Below are 20,482 nucleotides of genomic sequence, written 5' to 3'. Positions count from 1 at the left end.
AGCAATTTTTGCCTTTTTTTGTCTCAGTGTATTCCTAGAAACTATATTATAATCATAACAAAATAATTATTAACAAAATATTATAAAATATTTTCTTTTGGAAACAATGTTATAATTGAATTTTTCTCTCATCAAGTTCTTGGAAATAAAGAAAATGTATTTATAATCCAAAAGATGTTATACATACTAGCTGCTCGCTAAGTGGTTAGTACAATTACTATTAACACTTGGTTTATTTAGCAGTCACAGAGTAGAATGGTTTACTCATGGCTTTAAACGAAATATGTCAAGGGGTGCCTGGGTGGCTCAGTCAGTTAAGCATCCAACTTTGGCTCAGGTCATAATCTCATGGTCTGTGAGTTTGAGCCCTGCATTGGGCTCTGTGCTGACAGCTAAGAGCCTGGAACCTGCTTCAGATTCTGTGTGTGTGTGTGTGTCTCTCTCTCTCTCCCCTCTTCTGCTCACGCTTTCTCTCTCAAAAATAAATAAACATTAAAAACATTTTTTAAAATTTTTTTAAAAGAAGTATTTCAAGACAAAGAAGCAAGAGTATAATCCTAGCTCTTGATTTCATAGAACTTTCAGCAAAATATAGACAAGATAGATTCAAATAGAACATTAAACATTTGTGTGTGGTATAAACAGCTATCAAATGTGATACTTACTTTTTTGTTTCTTCCCTTTCATTTCTAAGTTTTGTTTTTGGTAAACAGCAACGATCTCGGGATAAGCTGCTTCAAACAACGATAATTCCTCTATTGTTTTTAGAACCAATTCTCCATGTTTATCTTCCATAGCATAATGTTCTAAAAGATTAAAAATGCAGTAAAAACAGCCTTAACTGAAGGTTTGTAAAATTCAATTTTTCTAGGTAACTAAATCATGAGCAAATCGACAATTCATTACAAATCTTGCTTTACAATATCTCTATTCTAATAATTTATTGATACTAGTGCAGAATTGATTTTCTTCTGCCTTGCAAGACCTGGAAAATGATTCCTTTCAAAATTAGAACTTTAAATTCTCTTGCTTTAAAGATGGTACTTACAGAATAGAAAACTTTGTTTAGATAAGGTTAGTTGGTTTGAATTCAGTAGGAGTGTTAAAATTTCCAGAAAAAGAGTGGGAACAGACAGTTTCCTAAAACCACAACATTAACTTTCTTTAGTGGTGGCTTCTGAAAAGAACAGAATTGAGGATATATTCAGGCTCACTGGACTCACAAGTGGCTGATACATGAAAATGAGAATGCTTGCATGTTGAATTTACAATAAGGTATATAAATAGTAGGTTAGGTACTTATGTTTATCCTACATGAGTTCAAAGCTGCATGAGAAGCCACACTATAGTGAAAATATTAGTTGATGAGTTTAAAGTACAAAGAGAGGAAACAGGTAACTTAAACTATTTCCTAGTTAAACAGCTTGCTTACATCTTCTCCCTTAAGCAATAGAACCTACAAGAACGATGCTCGATTCTGGACAGAGGAGATATACTGCCGAACTGGGTCAATGCTATTTTCTTTCCTGAAAATATACGACAGTTGGTGGAACTGTTCCTAAACAGTCTTCAAAATTCTTCAGCTATTTTCCTGTTATTGCTTAGAGTAGTTTATCTAGTTCTTTAAAATTTCATTCTTCAAAATCATCTACAACTTAAACTTTCATTGACAAATCTACTGCCTCATTTATTCACATATAGTCACACAATCTAACTTCAAAGCCAGACAGAAATGAATTTGGAATCACTTTCCATTTTAAATGATCTGTGCTTTCCCTGCCTTCAGTTTTGGAGGTAGCTCAGAGTTCACTGCGTTTTTGTCTGCAGCAAAATAAGAGTAATTTGACAACTATACATCCCCATAAAAACAAAACAGAGTAAAGAAGGAGAAGACAGCAGCATTTTCTTAATAGAAATCAAAACTGCTTCCATATTATATTCTTAAACATTACAAAATAAATGTCAACTTAAGGTATTAAAATAAAATTACTTGACATTTTTAATATTTACTATTCATCAAAACTTATTTAAATAGCACAGGTAAACTATGAAATCAATCCTCAATGAATGTGATATGTCTTTATTTTTTACATACATACATGTTTTATATATGTATACAATATTTGCTAAACATATATGATTAAATGTTACAAAGTTTGCCTAAAGTGAATACATACCAGGCTTTTCCCATTCTATTTCCAAGCAATGAATTCCATTTCTGATTCGGGTTTTAACAATTCTGAAAAACAAATTCTTCTAATGAGGTCCAACTGCAGTAGGTATTTGGAAATTTCCAATTTGTAGATTATTCAATTTCCATTGATTTTTATTCTATTTTTATAATATTCTAAAAATACTATAAAGAATTATGACATAGTTATTCCTCCGACTAGTTATTCAAAAGATAATTTTATTGTTAAGTGTACAGAGTTTGTAATTGTTTTACCCTATCAGATTTCATTATTATTCAGTGTTCCTCTTTTCCATAATAATGATCTTTCTTTTAAAGCCTATTTTTTGTTAATAGGGAAGTTTAATCCAGTTCCATTTATTGTGACTACTGATTTAGCTGGACTCATTCGTACATCTTATTTTGTGTTTCTGTTACCAAGCTTTTTCTGTGGTACTTCCCCTCTCCTCCTTCCTGTATTCTTTTGGTTTGACAATTTTACTTTCCCATTTTATGTATTAATTTTGAAGACAGAGATCGTATTTCTGGTGTTTTAGTGGTTACCCTTCAGTGTTTACATGTATACTTTGGAAGTTTTAGTTTATTATCATCATCATATATTAATCATCAAGCATTATGCAGCTATTTATATACATATTTTTCCAATTTATTAAATTAGCTAATACATTTTATTGATTTCTCTTTATTGATTGACCACTGTTTTTTGTTATCCACATCATCCCTCTAGGTTCATTTTTCTTCTTGCTTAGATACATCCTTTAACAGTGGTTTTAATGAGGATCTGTGATTTACTCACCAACCAGTAAATCATGCATTAATGATGTCTAGGTTGCCAATTATTTTTACTCAAAGCTTTGAAATGTTACTCTATCACCTTCTGGCATCTATTAGTGTCATGAAAGATTTGTGTTATCAGACTGACATTCCTTTGTAGTTTATCTTTTTTCTTTGATACTCCCCCCGCCAAACTTTCAGCTTGAAAAATTTCAAACCTTTAGAAAAGTTGCAAGAATAACACAATGAACACTCACATACCCTTCACTGAGTTTCACCAATTCTTAGTTTTTGTTCCTCATTCACTTTACATTTTTGTTCCCTTTCTGGTCCACTGAAATAGTTCTATGGTTAAGCTTGGCTATATCACTTTATGTTTATTTCTTTTAATAATCTGGTATCACTACTTGTTTGAGTAGAAAAGTGTGTGAAGGCACAAACTTACTATGTTAGGTTGACTATAAGCCCTGAATAAGCTCTTAATATTTTCTACTAGACCTTTACTCCAACTTTATATAATGGAGAGTTACACACCCCACTATTAAAGATATTAAGAAGATTATTTTAGATCATAAGATACTCAAATGGAAACACACAGACTTCTTCATTCAATTCTTTATATTACCGAATTGGCTGTAGTTGATTAGAATTCCTTCTACCAAGCTTTCTTTCTATCATGTCATAGTGGGTCAAAAGCACTAACAATTTCTCACATGCATAGTGACTGGGCCACTCCATTTTTTCAAGAGTAAATCTCTGTAAATATAAAACAAAACAAGATTTTGTTATCTCTTGGAGACAAACAGCACTTTTAAGTGGTATTATTTTTTTCCTATTGAATTAACATTAGTTAAAGCAGGATCAATGAGAATATTCATGGAAAGAATAAGGAGTTTCCTAAGGAGGCAACATTGCACAATGATCAAGTGTGAGGGTTGTCAATTTGAACCCTAGTATGATATTTCTGAGATGTTGGGTAAATTACTTAACCTCTTTTAGCCTCAGGATTTCCATCATAAAATATAACCCAGCTCAGAGATCACAAAGATTAAGTGAAGTTACATGTAATGGGTTAAATATCACAGCAAATTTTAATGTTCAATAAATGTTGGCTGCCATTATTACTACTGTGGTTGGTAGGGATAAGCAACAAGTAGTTACAAGTTACTGAACCACTCTGTTTCTCTGGTCACTGTATTAGGGGCTATTATAAATAATATCATTTAATCTTTTTTTTTAATGTTTAGTTATTAATTTTGAGAGAGAGCATGAGTGGGGGAGAAGAGCAGAGCAAGAGAAAGAGAGAATTTTTAAGAAAAAATTTTCAATGTTCATTTATTTTTGAGAGAGAGACAGAGTATGAGCAGGGGAGTAGCAGAGAGAGAAAGGGAGACACAGAATCTGAAGCTTGCTCTAGGCTCTGAGCTGTCAGCACAGAGCCTGATGCAGGGCTTGAACCCATGGACAGGACCATGAGATCATGACCTGAGCTGAAGTCTGACACTTAACCGACTGAGCCACCCAGGCACCCCGAGAGAGAGAGAATCTTAAGCAGGCTCCATGCTCATCGTGGAGCCTGACGTGGGGCTCAATATCACGACCATGAGATCATGACCTGAGCCAAAATCAAGAGCTGGACACTTAACTGACTGAGCCATCCAGGTGCCCCAATCTCATTTAATCTTCACAGTGACTTCATGAAATAAGTAATATTATTTCTATTTTGAGGATAACACATATCCAGGGTCACAGAGTAAGTGATACACTGTCCAAATTTAAAGTTATGTCACTGATTAAAAATCCCAATGTCCTTTGGTGAACACAGCATAATGTATAAACTTGTCACATTCCTAAGTTGTACACCTGAAATTAATGTAACCTTGTATATCAACTATACTGAAAAAAAAAAAAAAAAAATTCCATTGACCTTGTAAACTATACCACCTTTTATAACAACATATTCAATCCTCAAATTTTCTGGGTATGGTCTGCAAAGTATGGTTCCTATGTGGCAAAGGAATGAAAACTAGAAATAAATGCTGAAAAATACATGGGCAGTCAATAGCTGTTTTAAATCTCTTAGACCAAAGTGAGTATCCCTTATCTTCCTAGTATCCCACTACATACTATAAGCTAAGTATTTTCTGATACCTGAAACAATAATAAATCAGGTCTTTGGTACCTGATAACCTTCACCAACTTATCCTTGTTCAGAAGGAATTCTTGAATAACCTAGCAAGAGAAAATAAAATAGGAATTCAGATTTCAAACTTTTTAAAAGAACTTCTGAAATAAAACACACATTTGAGCTATTAGTTATTACCTCATAGAAAGGGAATCCCTCACAACCGCAAGCTTTTCTGAAAATAAATTATATACATGTTGTTAATATAATCAGGCAACTCAGCCTCTAAATTCATCTCATCCAATTTCTGCTCATTTAGTGAAAAATGTTCTTGGATAATATCCTAGTCTTCAAGCTTCTCTTTGAGTAACTATTAAATCACTATCTTCTGAGATAGCCCAATATTTGAACCAAATCAAAAAAAGGATTTTGTGAAATGTTACTAATCTAGACATGGGGGAAGATTATGTGGAAGTAATTTGAGTAGAGGTGTATGAATAGGTAAGGACAGAAAAAATAAGTTAAAAAAAACCTTACTTCTTAATGCTGTTCTCTACTGCACTTAGTTGTCTATCATGCTCTGCACGGTGCCACTCACAAGGACAGCAATATTCATAATCATGTGGTTCACAGTATCGATCAGTTTTACACAGTTTGCAACCATTACGTACATGATCCTTAGGTGAACCTTTACGGAAACACAAAGTATGATTTTCACTGTTTTTTAGATTTACTTTCTACACACTTTTTTTTTTTTTTTTTTTGCCCTTATCCAAATTTTTAAAAACGAATACTGCCTAGCAAAGTGCCTAGCATATAGAAAGGTTCCAATACATTTAGGTTGAACAGAATAATGAACACTACAGTAATTCTTAAGACAAAATAGATCCTGAGCTATTACACTTACATGACACTATTTTTGTTTCTATAAGTTACTCTTCTATCTGAAAGCATTAACTTGTAACCAGAAGTTACACATTTACAATAATCAACAATTAAAACTTTGTGGCTTATTTGGTAGCTATATGCAAGAAAAATGGGATATAATTATTAGCATTAAAAAAGATTACTTAATAGAATAATTCATGAAATGGTTTAATGAGAATATTAAAAGAGTATAACAGTTAATTACCTCTGCTAGTTAATTCAGTTACCTCACAGCTATTTTTATTCATTTATTCATTTATTTTTAAAGATTTTATCTTTTAATTAAAAAAATTTTTTTTAATGTTTATTTTTGAGAGACAGAGTGAGAGTGGGGGAGGGGCAAGGAGCTACAGAGGGAGACACAGACACAGAATCTGAAGCAGGCTCCTGGCTCCCAGATGTCAGAGCAGAGCCTGAGGTGGGGGCTCAAACCCATGAATCTCGAGATCATGACTTGAGCTGAAGTTGGACACTTGACCGACTGAGCTATCTAGTTATTCAGAGTTTATTTTTAAGCAATCTCTATACCCACTGTGGGGATCAAACTCACAATCCTGAAATCAAGACTCACATGCTCCACTGACTAAGCCAGCCAGATGCCCCCCTCTACAGCTATTTTTAAACTGCTTGGAACATGAATATACTATGAATGTGGCACAGGTGTGGGGCCCTAGCTCCCTTAGAACGAAAGCATGACCGGTCCAGGGAAGATGGCGGCGTAGGAGGACGCGGGGCTCACAGCGCGTCCTGCCGATCACTTAGATTCCACCTACACCTGCCTAAAGAACCCAGAAAACCGCCAGAGGATTAGCAGAAGGGAGTCTCCGGAGTCAAGCGCAGACTAGAGGCCCACGGAAGAGGGTAGGAAGGGCGGCGAGGCGGTGCGCGCTCCACGGACTGGCGGGAGGGAGCCGGGGCGGAGGGGCGGCTCGCCGGCCAAGCGGAGCCCCCGAGTCTGGCTGGCAAAAGCGGAGGGGCCGGACAGACTGTGTTCCGACAGCAAGCGCGACTTAGCGTCTGGGAGGTCAGAAGTTAACAGCTCTGCTCGGAAAGCGGGAAGGCTGGAGGACAAAGGGAGGGAGAGCTGCTGAGCCCCCGGACGGCAGAGCTCAGCTTGGCGGGGAACAAAGGCGCCAGCGCCATCTCCCCCGCCCATCCCCCAGCCAAAATCCCAAAGGGAACCGGTTCCTGCCAGGGAACTTGCTCCCTCCGCGCAAACACCCAACTCTGTGCTTCTGCAGAGCCAAACCTCCGGCAGCGGATCTGACTCCCTCCCGCTGCCACAGGGCCCCTCCTGAAGTGGATCACCTAAGGAGAAGCGAGCTAAGCCTGCCCCTCCAGCCCCCGTGCACCTTGCCTACCCACCCCAGCTAATACGCCAGATCCCCAGCAACACAAGCCTGGCAGTGTGCAAGTAGCCCAGACGGGACACGCCACCCCACAGTGAATCCCGCCCCTAGGAGAGGGGAAGAGAAGGCACACACCAGTCTGACCGTGGCCCCAGCAGTGGGCTGGGGGCAGACATCGGGTCGGACTGCGGCCCCGCCCACTAACTCCAGTTATACACCACAGCACAGGGGAAGTGCACTGCAGGTCCTCACCACGCCAGGGACTCTCCAAAATGACCAAACAGAAGAATTCCCCTCAGAAGAATCTCCAGGAAATAACAACAGCTAATGAACTGATCAAAAAGGATTTAAATAATATAACAGAAAGTGAATTTAGAATAATAGTCATAAAATTAATTGCTGGGCTTGAAAACAGTATACAGGACAGCAGAGAATCTCTTGCCACAAAGATCGAGGGACTAAGGAACAGTCACGAGGAGTTGAAAAACGCTTTAAACGAATTGCAAAACAAAATGGAATCCACGATGGCTCGGCTTGAAGAGGCAGAGGAGAGAATAGGTGAACTAGAAGATAAAGTTATGGAGAAAGAGGAAGCTGAAAGAAAGAGAGATAAAAAAATCCAGGAGTATGAGGGGAAAATTAGAGAACTAAGTGATACACTAAAAAAAAATAATATACGCATAATTGGTATCCCAGAGGAGGAAGAGAGAGGGAAGGGTGCTGAAGGGGTACTTGAACAAATTATAGCTGAGAACTTCCCTGAACTGGGGAAGGAAAAAGGCATTGAAATCCAAGAGGCACAGAGAACTCCCTTCAGACGTAACTTGAATCGATCTTCTGCACGACATATCATAGTGAAACTGGCAAAATACAAGGATAAAGAGAAAATTCTGAAAGCAGCAAGGGATAAACGTGCCCTCACATATAAAGGGAGACCTATAAGACTCGTGACTGATCTCTCCTTTGAAACTTGGCAGGCCAGAAAGGCTTGGCACGATATCTACAGTGTGCTAAACAGAAAAAATATGCAGCCGAGAATCCTTTATCCAGCAAGTCTGTCATTTAGAATAGAAGGAGAGATAAAGGTCTTCCCAAACAAACAAAAACTGAAGGAATTTGTCACCACGAAACCAGCCCTACAAGAGATCCTAAGGGGGATCCTGTGAGACAAAGTACCAGAGACATCACTACAAGCATAAAACATACAGACATCACAATGACTCTAAACCCATATCTTTCTATAATAACACTGAATGTAAATGGATTAAATGCGCCAACCAAAAGACATAGGGTATCAGAATGGATAAAAAAACAAGACCCATCTATTTGCTGTCTACAAGAGACTCATTTTAGATCTGAGGACACCTTTAGATTGAGAGTGAGGAGATGGAGAACTATTTATCATGCTCCTGGAAGCCAAAAGAAAGCTGGAGTAGCCATACTTATATCAGACAAACTAGACTTTAAATTAAAGGCCGTAACAAGAGATGAAGAAGGGCATTATATAATAATCACAGGGTCTATCCACCAGGAAGAGCTAACTATTATAAATGTCTATGCGCCAAATACCCGAGCCCCCAGATATATAAAACAATTACTCATAAACATAAGCAACCTTATTGATAAGAATGTGGTCATTGCAGGGGACTTTAACACCCCACTTACAGAAATGGATAGATCATCTAGACACACAGTCAATAAAGAAACAAGGGCCCTGAATGATACATTGGATCAGATGGACTTGACAGATATATTTAGAACTCTGCATCCCAAAGCAACAGAATATACTTTCTTCTCGAGTGCACATGGAACATTCTCCAAGATAGATCATATACTGGGTCACAAAACAGCCCTTCATAAGTTTACAAGAATTGAAATTATACCATGCATACTTTCAGACCACAATGCTATGAAGCTTGAAATCAACCACAGGAAAAAGTCTGGAAAACCTCCAAAAGCATGGAGGTTAAAGAACACCCTACTAACGAATGAGTGGGTCAACCAGGCAATTAGAGAAGAAATTAAAACATATATGGAAACAAACGAAAATGAAAATACAACAATCCAAACGCTTTGGGATGCAGCGAAGGCAGTCCTGAGAGGAAAATACATTGCAATCCAGGCCTATCTCAAGAAACAAGAAAAATCCCAAATACAAAATCTAACAGCACACCTAAAGGAAATAGAAGCAGAACAGCAAAGGCAGCCTAAACCCAGCAGAAGAAGAGAAATCATAAAGATCAAAGCAGAAATAAACAATATAGAATCTAAAAAAACTGTAGAGCAGATCAACGAAACCAAGAGTTGGTTTTTTGAAAAAATAAACAAAATTGACAAACCTCTAGCCAGGCTTCTCAAAAAGAAAAGGGAGATGACCCAAATAGATAAAATCATGAATGAAAATGGAATGATTTCAACCAATCCCTCAGAGATACAAACAATTATCAGGGAATACTATGAAAAATTATATGCCAGCAAATTGGACAACCTGGAAGAAATGGACAAATTTCTAAACACCCACACTCTTCCAAAACTCAATCAGGAGGAAATAGAAAGCTTGAACAGACCCATAACCAGCGAAGAAATTGAATCAGTTATCAAAAATCTCCCAACAAATAAGAGTCCAGGACCAGATGGCTTCCCAGGGGAGTTCTACCAGACGTTTAAAGCAGAGATAATACCTATCCTTCTCAAGCTATTCCAAGAAATAGAAAGGGAAGGAAAACTTCCAGACTCATTCTATGAAGCCAGTATTACTTTGATTCCTAAACCAGACAGAGACCCAGTAAAAAAAGAGAACTACAGGCCAATATCCCTGATGAATATGGATGCAAAAATTCTTAATAAGATACTAGCAAATCGAATTCAACAGCATATAAAAAGAATTATTCACCATGATCAAGTGGGATTAATTCCTGGGATGCAGGGCTGGTTCAACATTCGCAAATCGATCAACGTGATACATCACATTAACAAAAAAAAAGAGAAGAACCATATGATCCTGTCAATCGATGCAGAAAAGGCCTTTGACAAAATCCAGCACCCTTTCTTAATAAAAACCCTTGAGAAAGTCGGGATAGAAGGAACATACTTAAAGATCATAAAGGCCATTTATGAAAAGCCCACAGCTAACATCATCCTCAACGGGGAAAAACTGAGAGCTTTTTCCCTGAGATCAGGAACACGACAGGGATGCCCACTGTCACCGCTGCTGTTTAATATAGTGCTGGAAGTTCTAGCATCAGCAATCAGACAACAAAAGGAAATCAAAGGCATCAAAATTGGCAAAGATGAAGTCAAGCTTTCGCTTTTTGCAGATGACATGATATTATACATGGAAAATCCGATAGACTCCACCAAAAGTCTGCTAGAACTGATACATGAATTCAGCAAAGTTGCAGGATACAAAATCAACGTGCAGAAATCAGTTGCATTCTTATACACTAACAATGAAGCAACAGAAAGACAAATGAAGAAACTGATCCCATTCACAATTGCACCAAGAAGCATAAAATACCTAGGAATAAATCTAACCAAAGATGTAAAAGATCTGTATGCTGAAAACTATAGAAAGCTTATGCAGGTAATTGAAGAAGATATAAAGAAATGGAAAGACATTCCCTGCTCATGGATTGGAAGAATAAATATTGTCAAAATGTCAATACTACCCAAAGCTATCTACACATTCAATGCAATCCCAATCAAAATTGCACCAGCATTCTTCTCGAAACTAGAACAAGCAATCCTAAAATTCATATGGAACCACAAAAGGCCCCGAATAGCCAAAGTAATTTTGAAGAAGAAGACCAAAGCAGGAGGCATCACAATCCCAGACTTTAGCCTCTACTACAAAGCTGTCATCATCAAGACAGCATGGTATTGGCATAAAAACAGACACATAGACCAATGGAATAGAATAGAAATCCCAGAACTAGACCCACAAACGTATGGCCAACTCATCTTTGACAAAGCAGGAAAGAACATCCAATGGAAAAAAGACAGTCTCTTTAACAAATGGTGCTGGGAGAACTGGACAGCAACATGCAGAAGGTTGAAACTAGACCACTTTCTCACACCATTCACAAAAATAAACTCAAAATGGATAAAGGACCTGAATGTGAGACAGGAAACCATCAAAACCTTAGAGGAGAAAGCAGGAAAAGACCTCTCTGACCTCAGCCGTAGCAATCTCTTACTCGGCACATCCCCAAAGGCAAGGGAATTAAAAGCAAAAGTGAATTACTGGGACCTTATGAAGATAAAAAGCTTCTGCACAGCAAAGGAAACAACCAACAAAACTAAAAGGCAACCAACGGAATGGGAAAAGATATTTGCAAATGACACATCGGACAAAGGGCTAGTATCCAATATCTATAAAGAGCTCATCAAACTCCACACCCGAAAAACAAATAACCCAGTGAAGAAATGGGCAGAAAACATGAATAGACACTTCTCTAAAGAAGACATCCGGATGGCCAACAGGCACATGAAAAGATGTTCAACGTCGCTCCTTATCAGGGAAATACAAATCAAAACCACACTCAGATACCACCTCACGCCAGTCAGAGTGGCCAAAATGAAGAAATCAGGAGACTATAGATGCTGGAGAGGATGTGGAGAAACAGGAACCCTCTTGCACTGTTGGTGGGAATGCAAATTGGTGCAGCCGCTCTGGAAAGCAGTGTGGAGGTTCCTCAGAAAATTAAAAATAGACCTACCCTGACCCAGCAATAGCACTGCTAGGAATTTATCCAAGGGATACAGGAGTACTGATGCATAGGGGCACCTGTACCCCAATGTTTATAGCGGCACTCTCAACAATAGCCAAATTATGGAAAGAGCCTAAATGTCCATCAACTGATGAATGGATAAAGAAATTGTGGTTTATATACACAATGGAATACTACGTGGCAATGAGAAAAAATGAAATATGGCCTTTTGTAGCAACATGGATGGAACTGGAGAGTGTGATGCTAAGTGAAATAAGCCATACAGAGAAAGACAGATACCATATGGTTTCACTCTTATGTGGATCCTGAGAAACATAACAGAAACCCATGGGGGAGGGGAAGGAAAAAAAAAAAAAAAAAAAAAAAAAAGAGGTTAGAGTGGGAGAGAGCCAAAGCATTAGAGACTGTTAAAAACTGAGAACAAACTGAGGGTTGATGGGGGGTGGGAGGGAGGGGAGGGTGGGGGATGGGTATTGAGGAGAGCACCTTTTGGGATGAGCACTGGGTGTTGTATGGAAACCAATTTGACAGTAAATTTCATATATTAAAAAAAAAAAAAAAAAAAAAAAAGAACGAAAGCATGACCACCTTTAACACTGGTTTGAGAATATAGAAGAGCACATATAATTGATAGAAACTAAAATTGTCATTTTACAAAGTATCAAAAAACTACGGAATGGAATTTTATAAAACATCTTATAAAACTTTTATTTCTTCTATGATTTTGTCTCTAATTTAACAATGTTTCTGAACATATATTAAGACAAATAGATAAAGAATTTCTTTTAAAAGATGAGCTAATAAGATCTCCTAGTCTCTCCTGGGAGTGAAAGGTGTTTCTGATCCAGCATACAGTAATGACATCTTTTTTTTTTTTTTTATTTTAACCAAGACTAATGAAGAGGAACCAAGCTATTTTCAATAACAACGAACATGTATTAGAAATTAGTGTTAAGTCACTATCTTCATGCAATAAAAACAAATGCTTTCAGTTCGATATTCCCCTAAGACTTAGCAGGATACATTTTTTTGTTTAAATGGATTTCTATATTCAAAACGTAATTTTAACATCTAAGTAATTTGGTATCATAGTTTAAAACTTCACTTATCCTGTATTTATCACTTACATCACATTATTTCAATTAACAATTATTGAGTGCCTACTATTATATGTGACACACCTCCTGACGCCAAGAATTTTCAATCTACTGAAGAAGACAGGTATGTATGTGGGCATGTAAGAAGTATTATAAGATCAGGATGAGGTGCCTGGGTGGTTCAGTTGGTTAAGCCTCTGACTTCGACTCAGGTCCTGATCTCAAGGTTCGTGAGCTTGAGCCCCACAATGGACTCTTTGCTGTAGCAGAGAGCCCCCACTGGATCCTCTCTCCCCGTCTCTCTCTGCCCCTCCCCAAACGGCACATGTGAGTGTGTGCATGTGTGTGTGTGTGTGTGTGTGTGGGAACGCTCTCTCAAAATGAAGTAAAAATTAAAAACAAGAAAACCAGAACAGGATGTGGGTATCAGACACTTATATTCTAGAGATATCACCCCCTATGTCTGCTTACCTGGATGGGAACACACAGAACAATGGGCCAGTTTTTTAATAACTACTGGCTGTGGATCAGAGAAAGAAGGTTTTTCATTCCATTGAGTAAATCTGTAAAGGAAAATGATTTTAAAAGGAAAACAAAACAAAACAAAACAAAAACAAGGTCACCAAAATGCCATGCTCTCAAAGGTCAGGCTATTCTGTTCCCTTACCACCTGTCTCATTTTCCCTTTGCAGGAGATGAAGTTGCTGGCCCAGCGTGTGAAAACTCTCAGTCTATGTACCTCAATTTAAAAATGTGGTTCCAAAGACAACAGAATTGCAACAGGGGGAAGAGAGAATCAGATAGTCACAGAGGAAAAGAGAAGGAGGACACAGGAGGGGGAGGAGAGGGAGGAGGCAGGAGAGAGAGGAAGGGTGAGGGAAGAGAGAAAAAGAGTATGTGTATATGTGTTCACGTGTATACTCTTGTATTCATTTTTTTTTTTTTAAAGAATCCTAAGTTAGGCAGCAATACGTAGAGAGAATGAGATGTATATACCTGTTTGATCTCTCTTCTGTGTGCCAGAGTATAAAGCAAATAGAATCATGTACATGAACATTACCCTGTATCAGGAATTGGGAGCAGGGTAAAGGATAAAACTAAATAACTAAATAGAACATCAAACTTCTGGGTAAAAATTGGTTAAAAAATCTAGACCATTTGAAATTATCATTTTCTTAATCTCTTATGCAAGCAGCAAAAACATTACCTGTTAAATGAGTGATTTTAAAGAAAATGCTTTCTGCTAAAATGTCCACTGAAGAAAAAGTTAATTTTATTTTTGGCCAAAATTCTAGGTAACATAAAACCACCAAGGGGATAGTTAAGTATTCATCATAAAACATAAGTGCTCTGAATTATATTCCTCTGCTTATAGAAGTTAAAGTTCGAATAAAAAGCTGAATTATCTCTTTAGTACCTTGTGCAGGATCTGACACTAGGAGTTATTATTTGGCTTTTGGAATTTCTGATTCATTTATTACAAAGACCAAGTATAAGCTTGCTAAAAATTAGCATTAAGAGATGCTGGAGAAATACACAGAAACTTCAAATGTGGAAGAAAAAAAAAAACCCAGGGGGAAAGTCAGTCTAAATTAATCAGTTAGAATGGCACATAATGATAATGTAATTTTATGTAATGTAATAAAATGTAATTTTATTCTCTTCAAGTGTTCAAACATTTCATAAAATGTTGCCAAAAATACATACTTGCTGAAACTATTACAATAAGAATGATCTGTAGTTAGTCAAGTGCCATACCTTCTTGTTTTTTATTCTTTATATTATTCTTCACATTCCCAAATGATTCCAGGCCAAAGTATATCTTTTTTTTCCTGCTTTGGCATCATATTCACTGATACCAGTAATGGATATATTGAAGTCTTAGATTTATCAGTAGCTTTATAGCTTTCGAAGGAGCACAACAATTTCAAGTTTTTTTCATGGCCATTCCTTCTTGATTTCTACAACTTAATGTTTCTTTTCATGCACTCACCATCTCAAACCTATTGGAGGCCAAGACTGCTTTAAGTCTCCTAGTATCCGAGTTCCTTCTTATTCATTTGACACTTTATCACTAATATTAATTTAAAAATATATATTAAATAATTAATATTAACATAGACTGTTGCTTTCATTAAGTAAACATAATTCACATGGTTTCAAAACTAAATAGCACAGTTGGTAAACTTCCATATATTCTGTACCTTAATTGTCTTGAATCCTCAAATTGTATAGACTAAATCAATTAGAATTTATATATTACTAAATATGTGGCTATAGAAGAAAGGGCACTCAAGGAAAAATTTTGATCAAGTGTTACTTATTAAATATTTGCAATATGTCAGGCATTTCACTTATAGAGTATATGATATCAAAATATTTTATATAGAAAATACTTTTAAATAAAAATTATTTTACAGTTATGTTTACCTTTACTTGGTGGCAAAATAGTCTAAAATAGCCTGTGGTAAAAGCCCGAGGTTATAAATAAACACATTTGGCATCTTACTACTTGTGTTTGTAGTGACCTAATAATGAAAAAAATACAATATGGCTTAGGACACATACTTTCATCCTTTCTTTAAAAAAAACCTCACAATAAATAAAAATCAGTGATTTTGTTTATTTATTATTATTATTTTTTAAATCCGTGATTTTAAATGAAAATATAGAGGAGCTTAAAAATACAAAACTCTGTCTCAGAAAGCATAATACTTTTTGAAATATTTACTATTCAGTTCAAAAAGAATAAATGTCTAATGTCACAAGAAAGTTTTAGTTACCTTTGAAGTAAACTTTGCCCTTTCAAAATCTGTATAAGTTTTAATGCTTGCTCTTTTCCAACTCCAGGGACTCCCTTTCAGAAAGTGGAAAAGAAAGGCCAATGTTAATCACAGGGGAATGGAGAAATAAAGTATGGCATATCCTGCAGTCTGAGATGGTGCAGCTGACAGAATAAGGTAACTAGGTCACGATAGGAAAAGACGTGCAAGGTACACTGCCATGTGTAAAACAAAGATTGCAGAATAGCTCACCCTGTGACCTAGATTTGTAAGTAAAATAACTACTACATCATCCATTAATCTATGCAAACAACAAAGTCACAGGGTTATATACTTAACTGCTGACAGCATTTATTTTAAGGGAGGGAGGAAAAGAATTTTAGAAGGCTTTTACTTTTTATGTTAATTACTTTACTTTGATAATCTTTTAATTTGATCTATTTCAAGTTATATTTGTAATCAGAAAAAGCATGTTCATTTGCTTTGATGAACATTTAATATTTAAAAACTCGGATATCAAAAGAGAACAATGTTCTTCCAAGTTAACTCTTGAAATGAAAACTTAAGAAAAATTAAAACAAGTGTTAAGTGTCCAACACACAATAAAATGTCAATAAATGTATATCTGCAGGACAATTTCTTGTTTGAGTCGTCCAGTTCCTAGAGAAGTTTATGCATGTATCCTTATAAGCAGGGCTGCCATTTAGCAATGTGCACTGGGACAGACACACCAGTGTTAAAAACACTTCCTAATCGGTTAATAAATATTCATGGCACAAGCATCCTAAGTGCCTGCTGGCAAAGGGGTCTCCCCTCCAGTCTGAATCTCCTTCCCAACCCACTTAGAGTCAGGATCAGCTACTAAAAGGGCCACACCTGGCATAAGAGTGGTTCCCAGAAGTCTGTTTCATGGCCACAGCCTATATCTTTGCATACAGGTTGCTACAGATTTTGTATACCACCCTTCTTATATTAGCATTTAGCTACATCTTAAGTTTTTTGAAGGTAAATCATGTTAGTCCATAAGTCTTACAAATCTTTAAGTAGAACAATATAAATGGATAGTGGTTTCGTTACAAAGGATAGAAAACGTCAAAATAGCTAAGGTTAATGCATAATGTAACACCACTATAGCTAAAATTGGTTTCTGTGAGTTTAACTTTGCGAATTTTTTCTTACTTTCAACATTCAGCTGTTTCTAGACTTTAATTATTATATAGTGACATACGGGAAATAAAAATCTTCTATTTCAGAATGAGAACTATAATGAAATAATTATTTTTGTGTTATTTAAAAGTTTCCCTCCTCCTGCTTCCTTTAGTTACTACTTAAAAGAGTGATTTCTCTAAGTCAGTCAGAGACAGATATGGTATGTTTTCACTCATATGCGGATCTTGAGAAACTTAACAGAAGGCCATCGGGGAAGGGAAGGGGCAAAAAATACTTACAAACACAGAGGGAGGGAGGTAAACCATAAGAGACTCTTAAATACAGAACAAACTGAGGGTTGATGGGGGGTGGGGGTGAGGGGAAAGTGGGTGATGGGCACTGAGGAGGGCACTTGTTGGGATGAGCACTGTGTGTTGTATGTAAGCCATTTTGACAATACATTATATTAAAAATAAATTTAAAAATAGTGGTTTCTCTGATCACTGAGGACATAAGTTAGAAATGAGGGTTAATAATTTTAGTATCCTATTTTTTCCCTCTCCCCTAAGCTCTGATAAAAAAAAAATGTATATATATATACATGTATATATATATATATATATATACACATGTATATACATATATATGTGTGTGTGTATATATATATATATATATATATATATATATATATATATATATATATGTCATTCTTCTTTAGACTTCTCTTGGGGATTGGGGTGCCTGGGTGGCTCAGCTGGTTAAGCATCTGACTTCAGCTCAGGTCACGACCTCGCGGCTCGTGAGTTCATGCCCTGCATCGGGCTCCGTGCTGACAGCTCAGAGCCTGGAGCCTGCTTTGGATTCTGTGTCTCCCTCTCTTTCTCTGCCCCTCCCCTGCTTGCACTCTGCCTCTCTCTCAAAAATAAACAAACATTAAAAAATAAATAAAATTATAGACTTCTCTTGGGGATGGAATATGTAGTCTAACAAGGGATTCAGTAAGAATACAGAAATGATCAGTAAGGACATGATGACAGGACTACATACTAAGAACTACAAGACAAATCATTCAATATTTTTAAATATACTTAAGAATGGGGTTATCCTTGTAATGCTTAATTTATCACTCACCTATTAGTATACCTATTTGTTTATTGTGCATCTTAAATAAAATGTTTTCATGAATAAAACTCAGTGCAATGCTAAGAAGCAAGGAGGGATGAATGGCTTACCCCAATAATTATATTGCCTAGCAACAGTAATAACATTGAGCATGTGCAGTTGGAAAGCTGGAAGGAAGACTGAAAACCACAAAATAGACAAAACAGTGATAGAAACTAATATTGGTATGATATGAGAAAAGAGTGATCCCTACACATTTTTAAAAGGGTGGTAAAACTTGAATGTGAATCTCTTAGTCTAGAGTAAGTCTTAAAGTCTTGATCTTCAAGCTGTGGGACTAGTTACTATTCCATTCTCATTTGCAACATTCAGTGTCACAAGGAACCAGCTTTTTAATGCCACTTGAAATGCTGGTTCTTTTAGTTACTGAGTTGTTTATTATGCCTAAAATTATACTCTAAGGTTATTAATCATATAGCCATATTATTTTCATATTTATGCAGCATGTAAGACATCAAAAAAGATACACTGTGACCAGTAAGTAAATACCACAATCTAAGTGTACCTTGGGGAGATAATCACAGCCAAGTAGTATCGCCAGTCCGACCATAGCCTCTCTATCCAAACCTAGTTTACTCTTGATAGATGGCATTGTGTAACAATCAACATGTGGATCCTGGAAGAAAGTACGGATTTAGTTTCATCTTCAAAAAGTAAACATTTATACATTAAGCATTACAAAAACTAATTGGTCAGAGTTCTCTCTAAATGCTTAATTCCTTAAAGTTAAGTGGGAAAAATTGTGATCACCAGGATCTTCAGACTCCAACACTTCAATATCCAGAAATAAAGTCATAGTTTCAAAAATGGCTTAAAAAATAAACTATTATAGTCAAAATGTTCCTCTTCATTATTTTTGATGTTTTACAAAATATTTTCAATTTGCAAAATTACACACTGTAAAGTGTATATTATAAAAAGTAAACATTCCCAGTAAGTGCATCATCTAAAATTAACTATTATTGGGGCCCCTGGGTTCAGTCAGTTAAGCATCTGACTTTGGCTCAGGGCATGATCTCACAGTTCGTGAGTTCAAGCCCCATGTCTGGCTCTGTGCTGACAGTGAGGAACCTGAAGCCCGGAGCCCACTTCAAGTTCTGTGTCTCTCTCTCTCTCTGACCTTCCTGCTCACACTTTGTCTCTCTCTGTCTCAAAAATAAATAAACACTTAAAAAATTAACTATTATTAGTAGTGTAGCGCATATTCTTTCAAAAAACACTTTGACACGTAAATACAAATATTTATTATTAGCTATATTTTTAAGCAAAAATAGAATTATATGGAAGTGCTACTTTGTAACATGTTTTTGCTTGCTAATATATCTTTAATATCAGTAATACGTATCTTTTTAATGACTGCTTGTTATTACATTATAATGGACTCTGAGGCAATGTTTCTCAGTGAGCACACAATGAACATTTTCAGAGAGGTAACAGAATTGTCTGGCAAGAGGTTTTTAGCTTTCCGGGCTCCAATCTACCAAATGTCTGTTGTCTTGGCCAACTTTGAAAAGTTACAACCAAAATTTCCCCTGACCTCTCTGAGAACCATGGCTGTATTCAACCATTCCCTAGAAATGGGCATTTGGGTTGTCTGCCACATTTTTGTAATTACTAATAATGTTGCAATTAACATCCTCATACATCTCTTCTTGCATATTTGGAGGTGTTGTTGAAGATAAATTACTAAAAATGGAAATCTGGGGTCAAAGCAAAACATTTCATATGCATTTTTATAATATATTATCAAAACATTTAGAATTAAACCATGTGAAACAAATCAAGCCCTTAAGAGAGAAATGCACATTTCAAAGAAAATGAACTATGTGTCAATGATATTTGTAACAACAGTAAACATTTATTTCATTTAGCAATTGCTGTGTGCCAGGTATTGTGGTAATCATTTTACATATATTGTTTCATTCCATCATTTAATAATCCCTTTTAAAAAGGTACTTTGTGAAACAAATGCTGACAGAGAGAAACAAAGGTACCTTGGTATTCATAGAGAAATTCCTATAAACAGTCTGGGCTCCATATAGGAAAGCATCCCCATCATTGGTGAGGCAGCCGTCCACATAACCACTGGCATTAAGATAAGCACACATGGCTTCAGCTTCCCCAGCAGCTTGGACCCAGGGAATTCCTAAGCATTCCAGCATATCAAGGCACTGG

At 36.4% G+C, this 20,482-nt stretch overlaps 1 protein-coding gene across 2 annotated transcripts in view; it reads right to left on the bottom strand.

Moving 5' to 3' along the window:
- GEN1 (GEN1 structure-specific endonuclease) overlaps window positions 1–20,482 on the bottom strand; it is a 37,024-nt gene that overhangs the window by 3,849 nt on the left and 12,693 nt on the right. For both annotated transcript variants that reach the window (XM_078444961.2, XM_078444962.2), the window contains exons 4-13: window positions 20,302–20,478; window positions 18,813–18,923; window positions 15,977–16,050; window positions 13,665–13,756; window positions 5,628–5,778; window positions 5,289–5,325; window positions 5,117–5,197; window positions 3,591–3,721; window positions 2,178–2,239; window positions 666–806 (exon numbers count right to left, since the gene is read on the bottom strand). In XM_078444961.2, coding sequence (XP_078301087.2) covers window positions 666–806; window positions 2,178–2,239; window positions 3,591–3,721; window positions 5,117–5,197; window positions 5,289–5,325; window positions 5,628–5,778; window positions 13,665–13,756; window positions 15,977–16,050; window positions 18,813–18,923; window positions 20,302–20,478 — 1,057 coding nt within the window. The remainder of the gene's footprint in view (window positions 1–665; window positions 807–2,177; window positions 2,240–3,590; window positions 3,722–5,116; window positions 5,198–5,288; window positions 5,326–5,627; window positions 5,779–13,664; window positions 13,757–15,976; window positions 16,051–18,812; window positions 18,924–20,301; window positions 20,479–20,482) is intronic.

The sequence above is a fragment of the Panthera onca genome, chromosome A3 (genome assembly GCF_046562875.1).
Source record: "Panthera onca isolate mPanOnc1 chromosome A3, mPanOnc1 haplotype 2, whole genome shotgun sequence".
Taxonomy (NCBI): domain Eukaryota; kingdom Metazoa; phylum Chordata; class Mammalia; order Carnivora; family Felidae; genus Panthera; species Panthera onca.
This window is presented reverse-complemented; position numbering and strand designations above follow the sequence as displayed.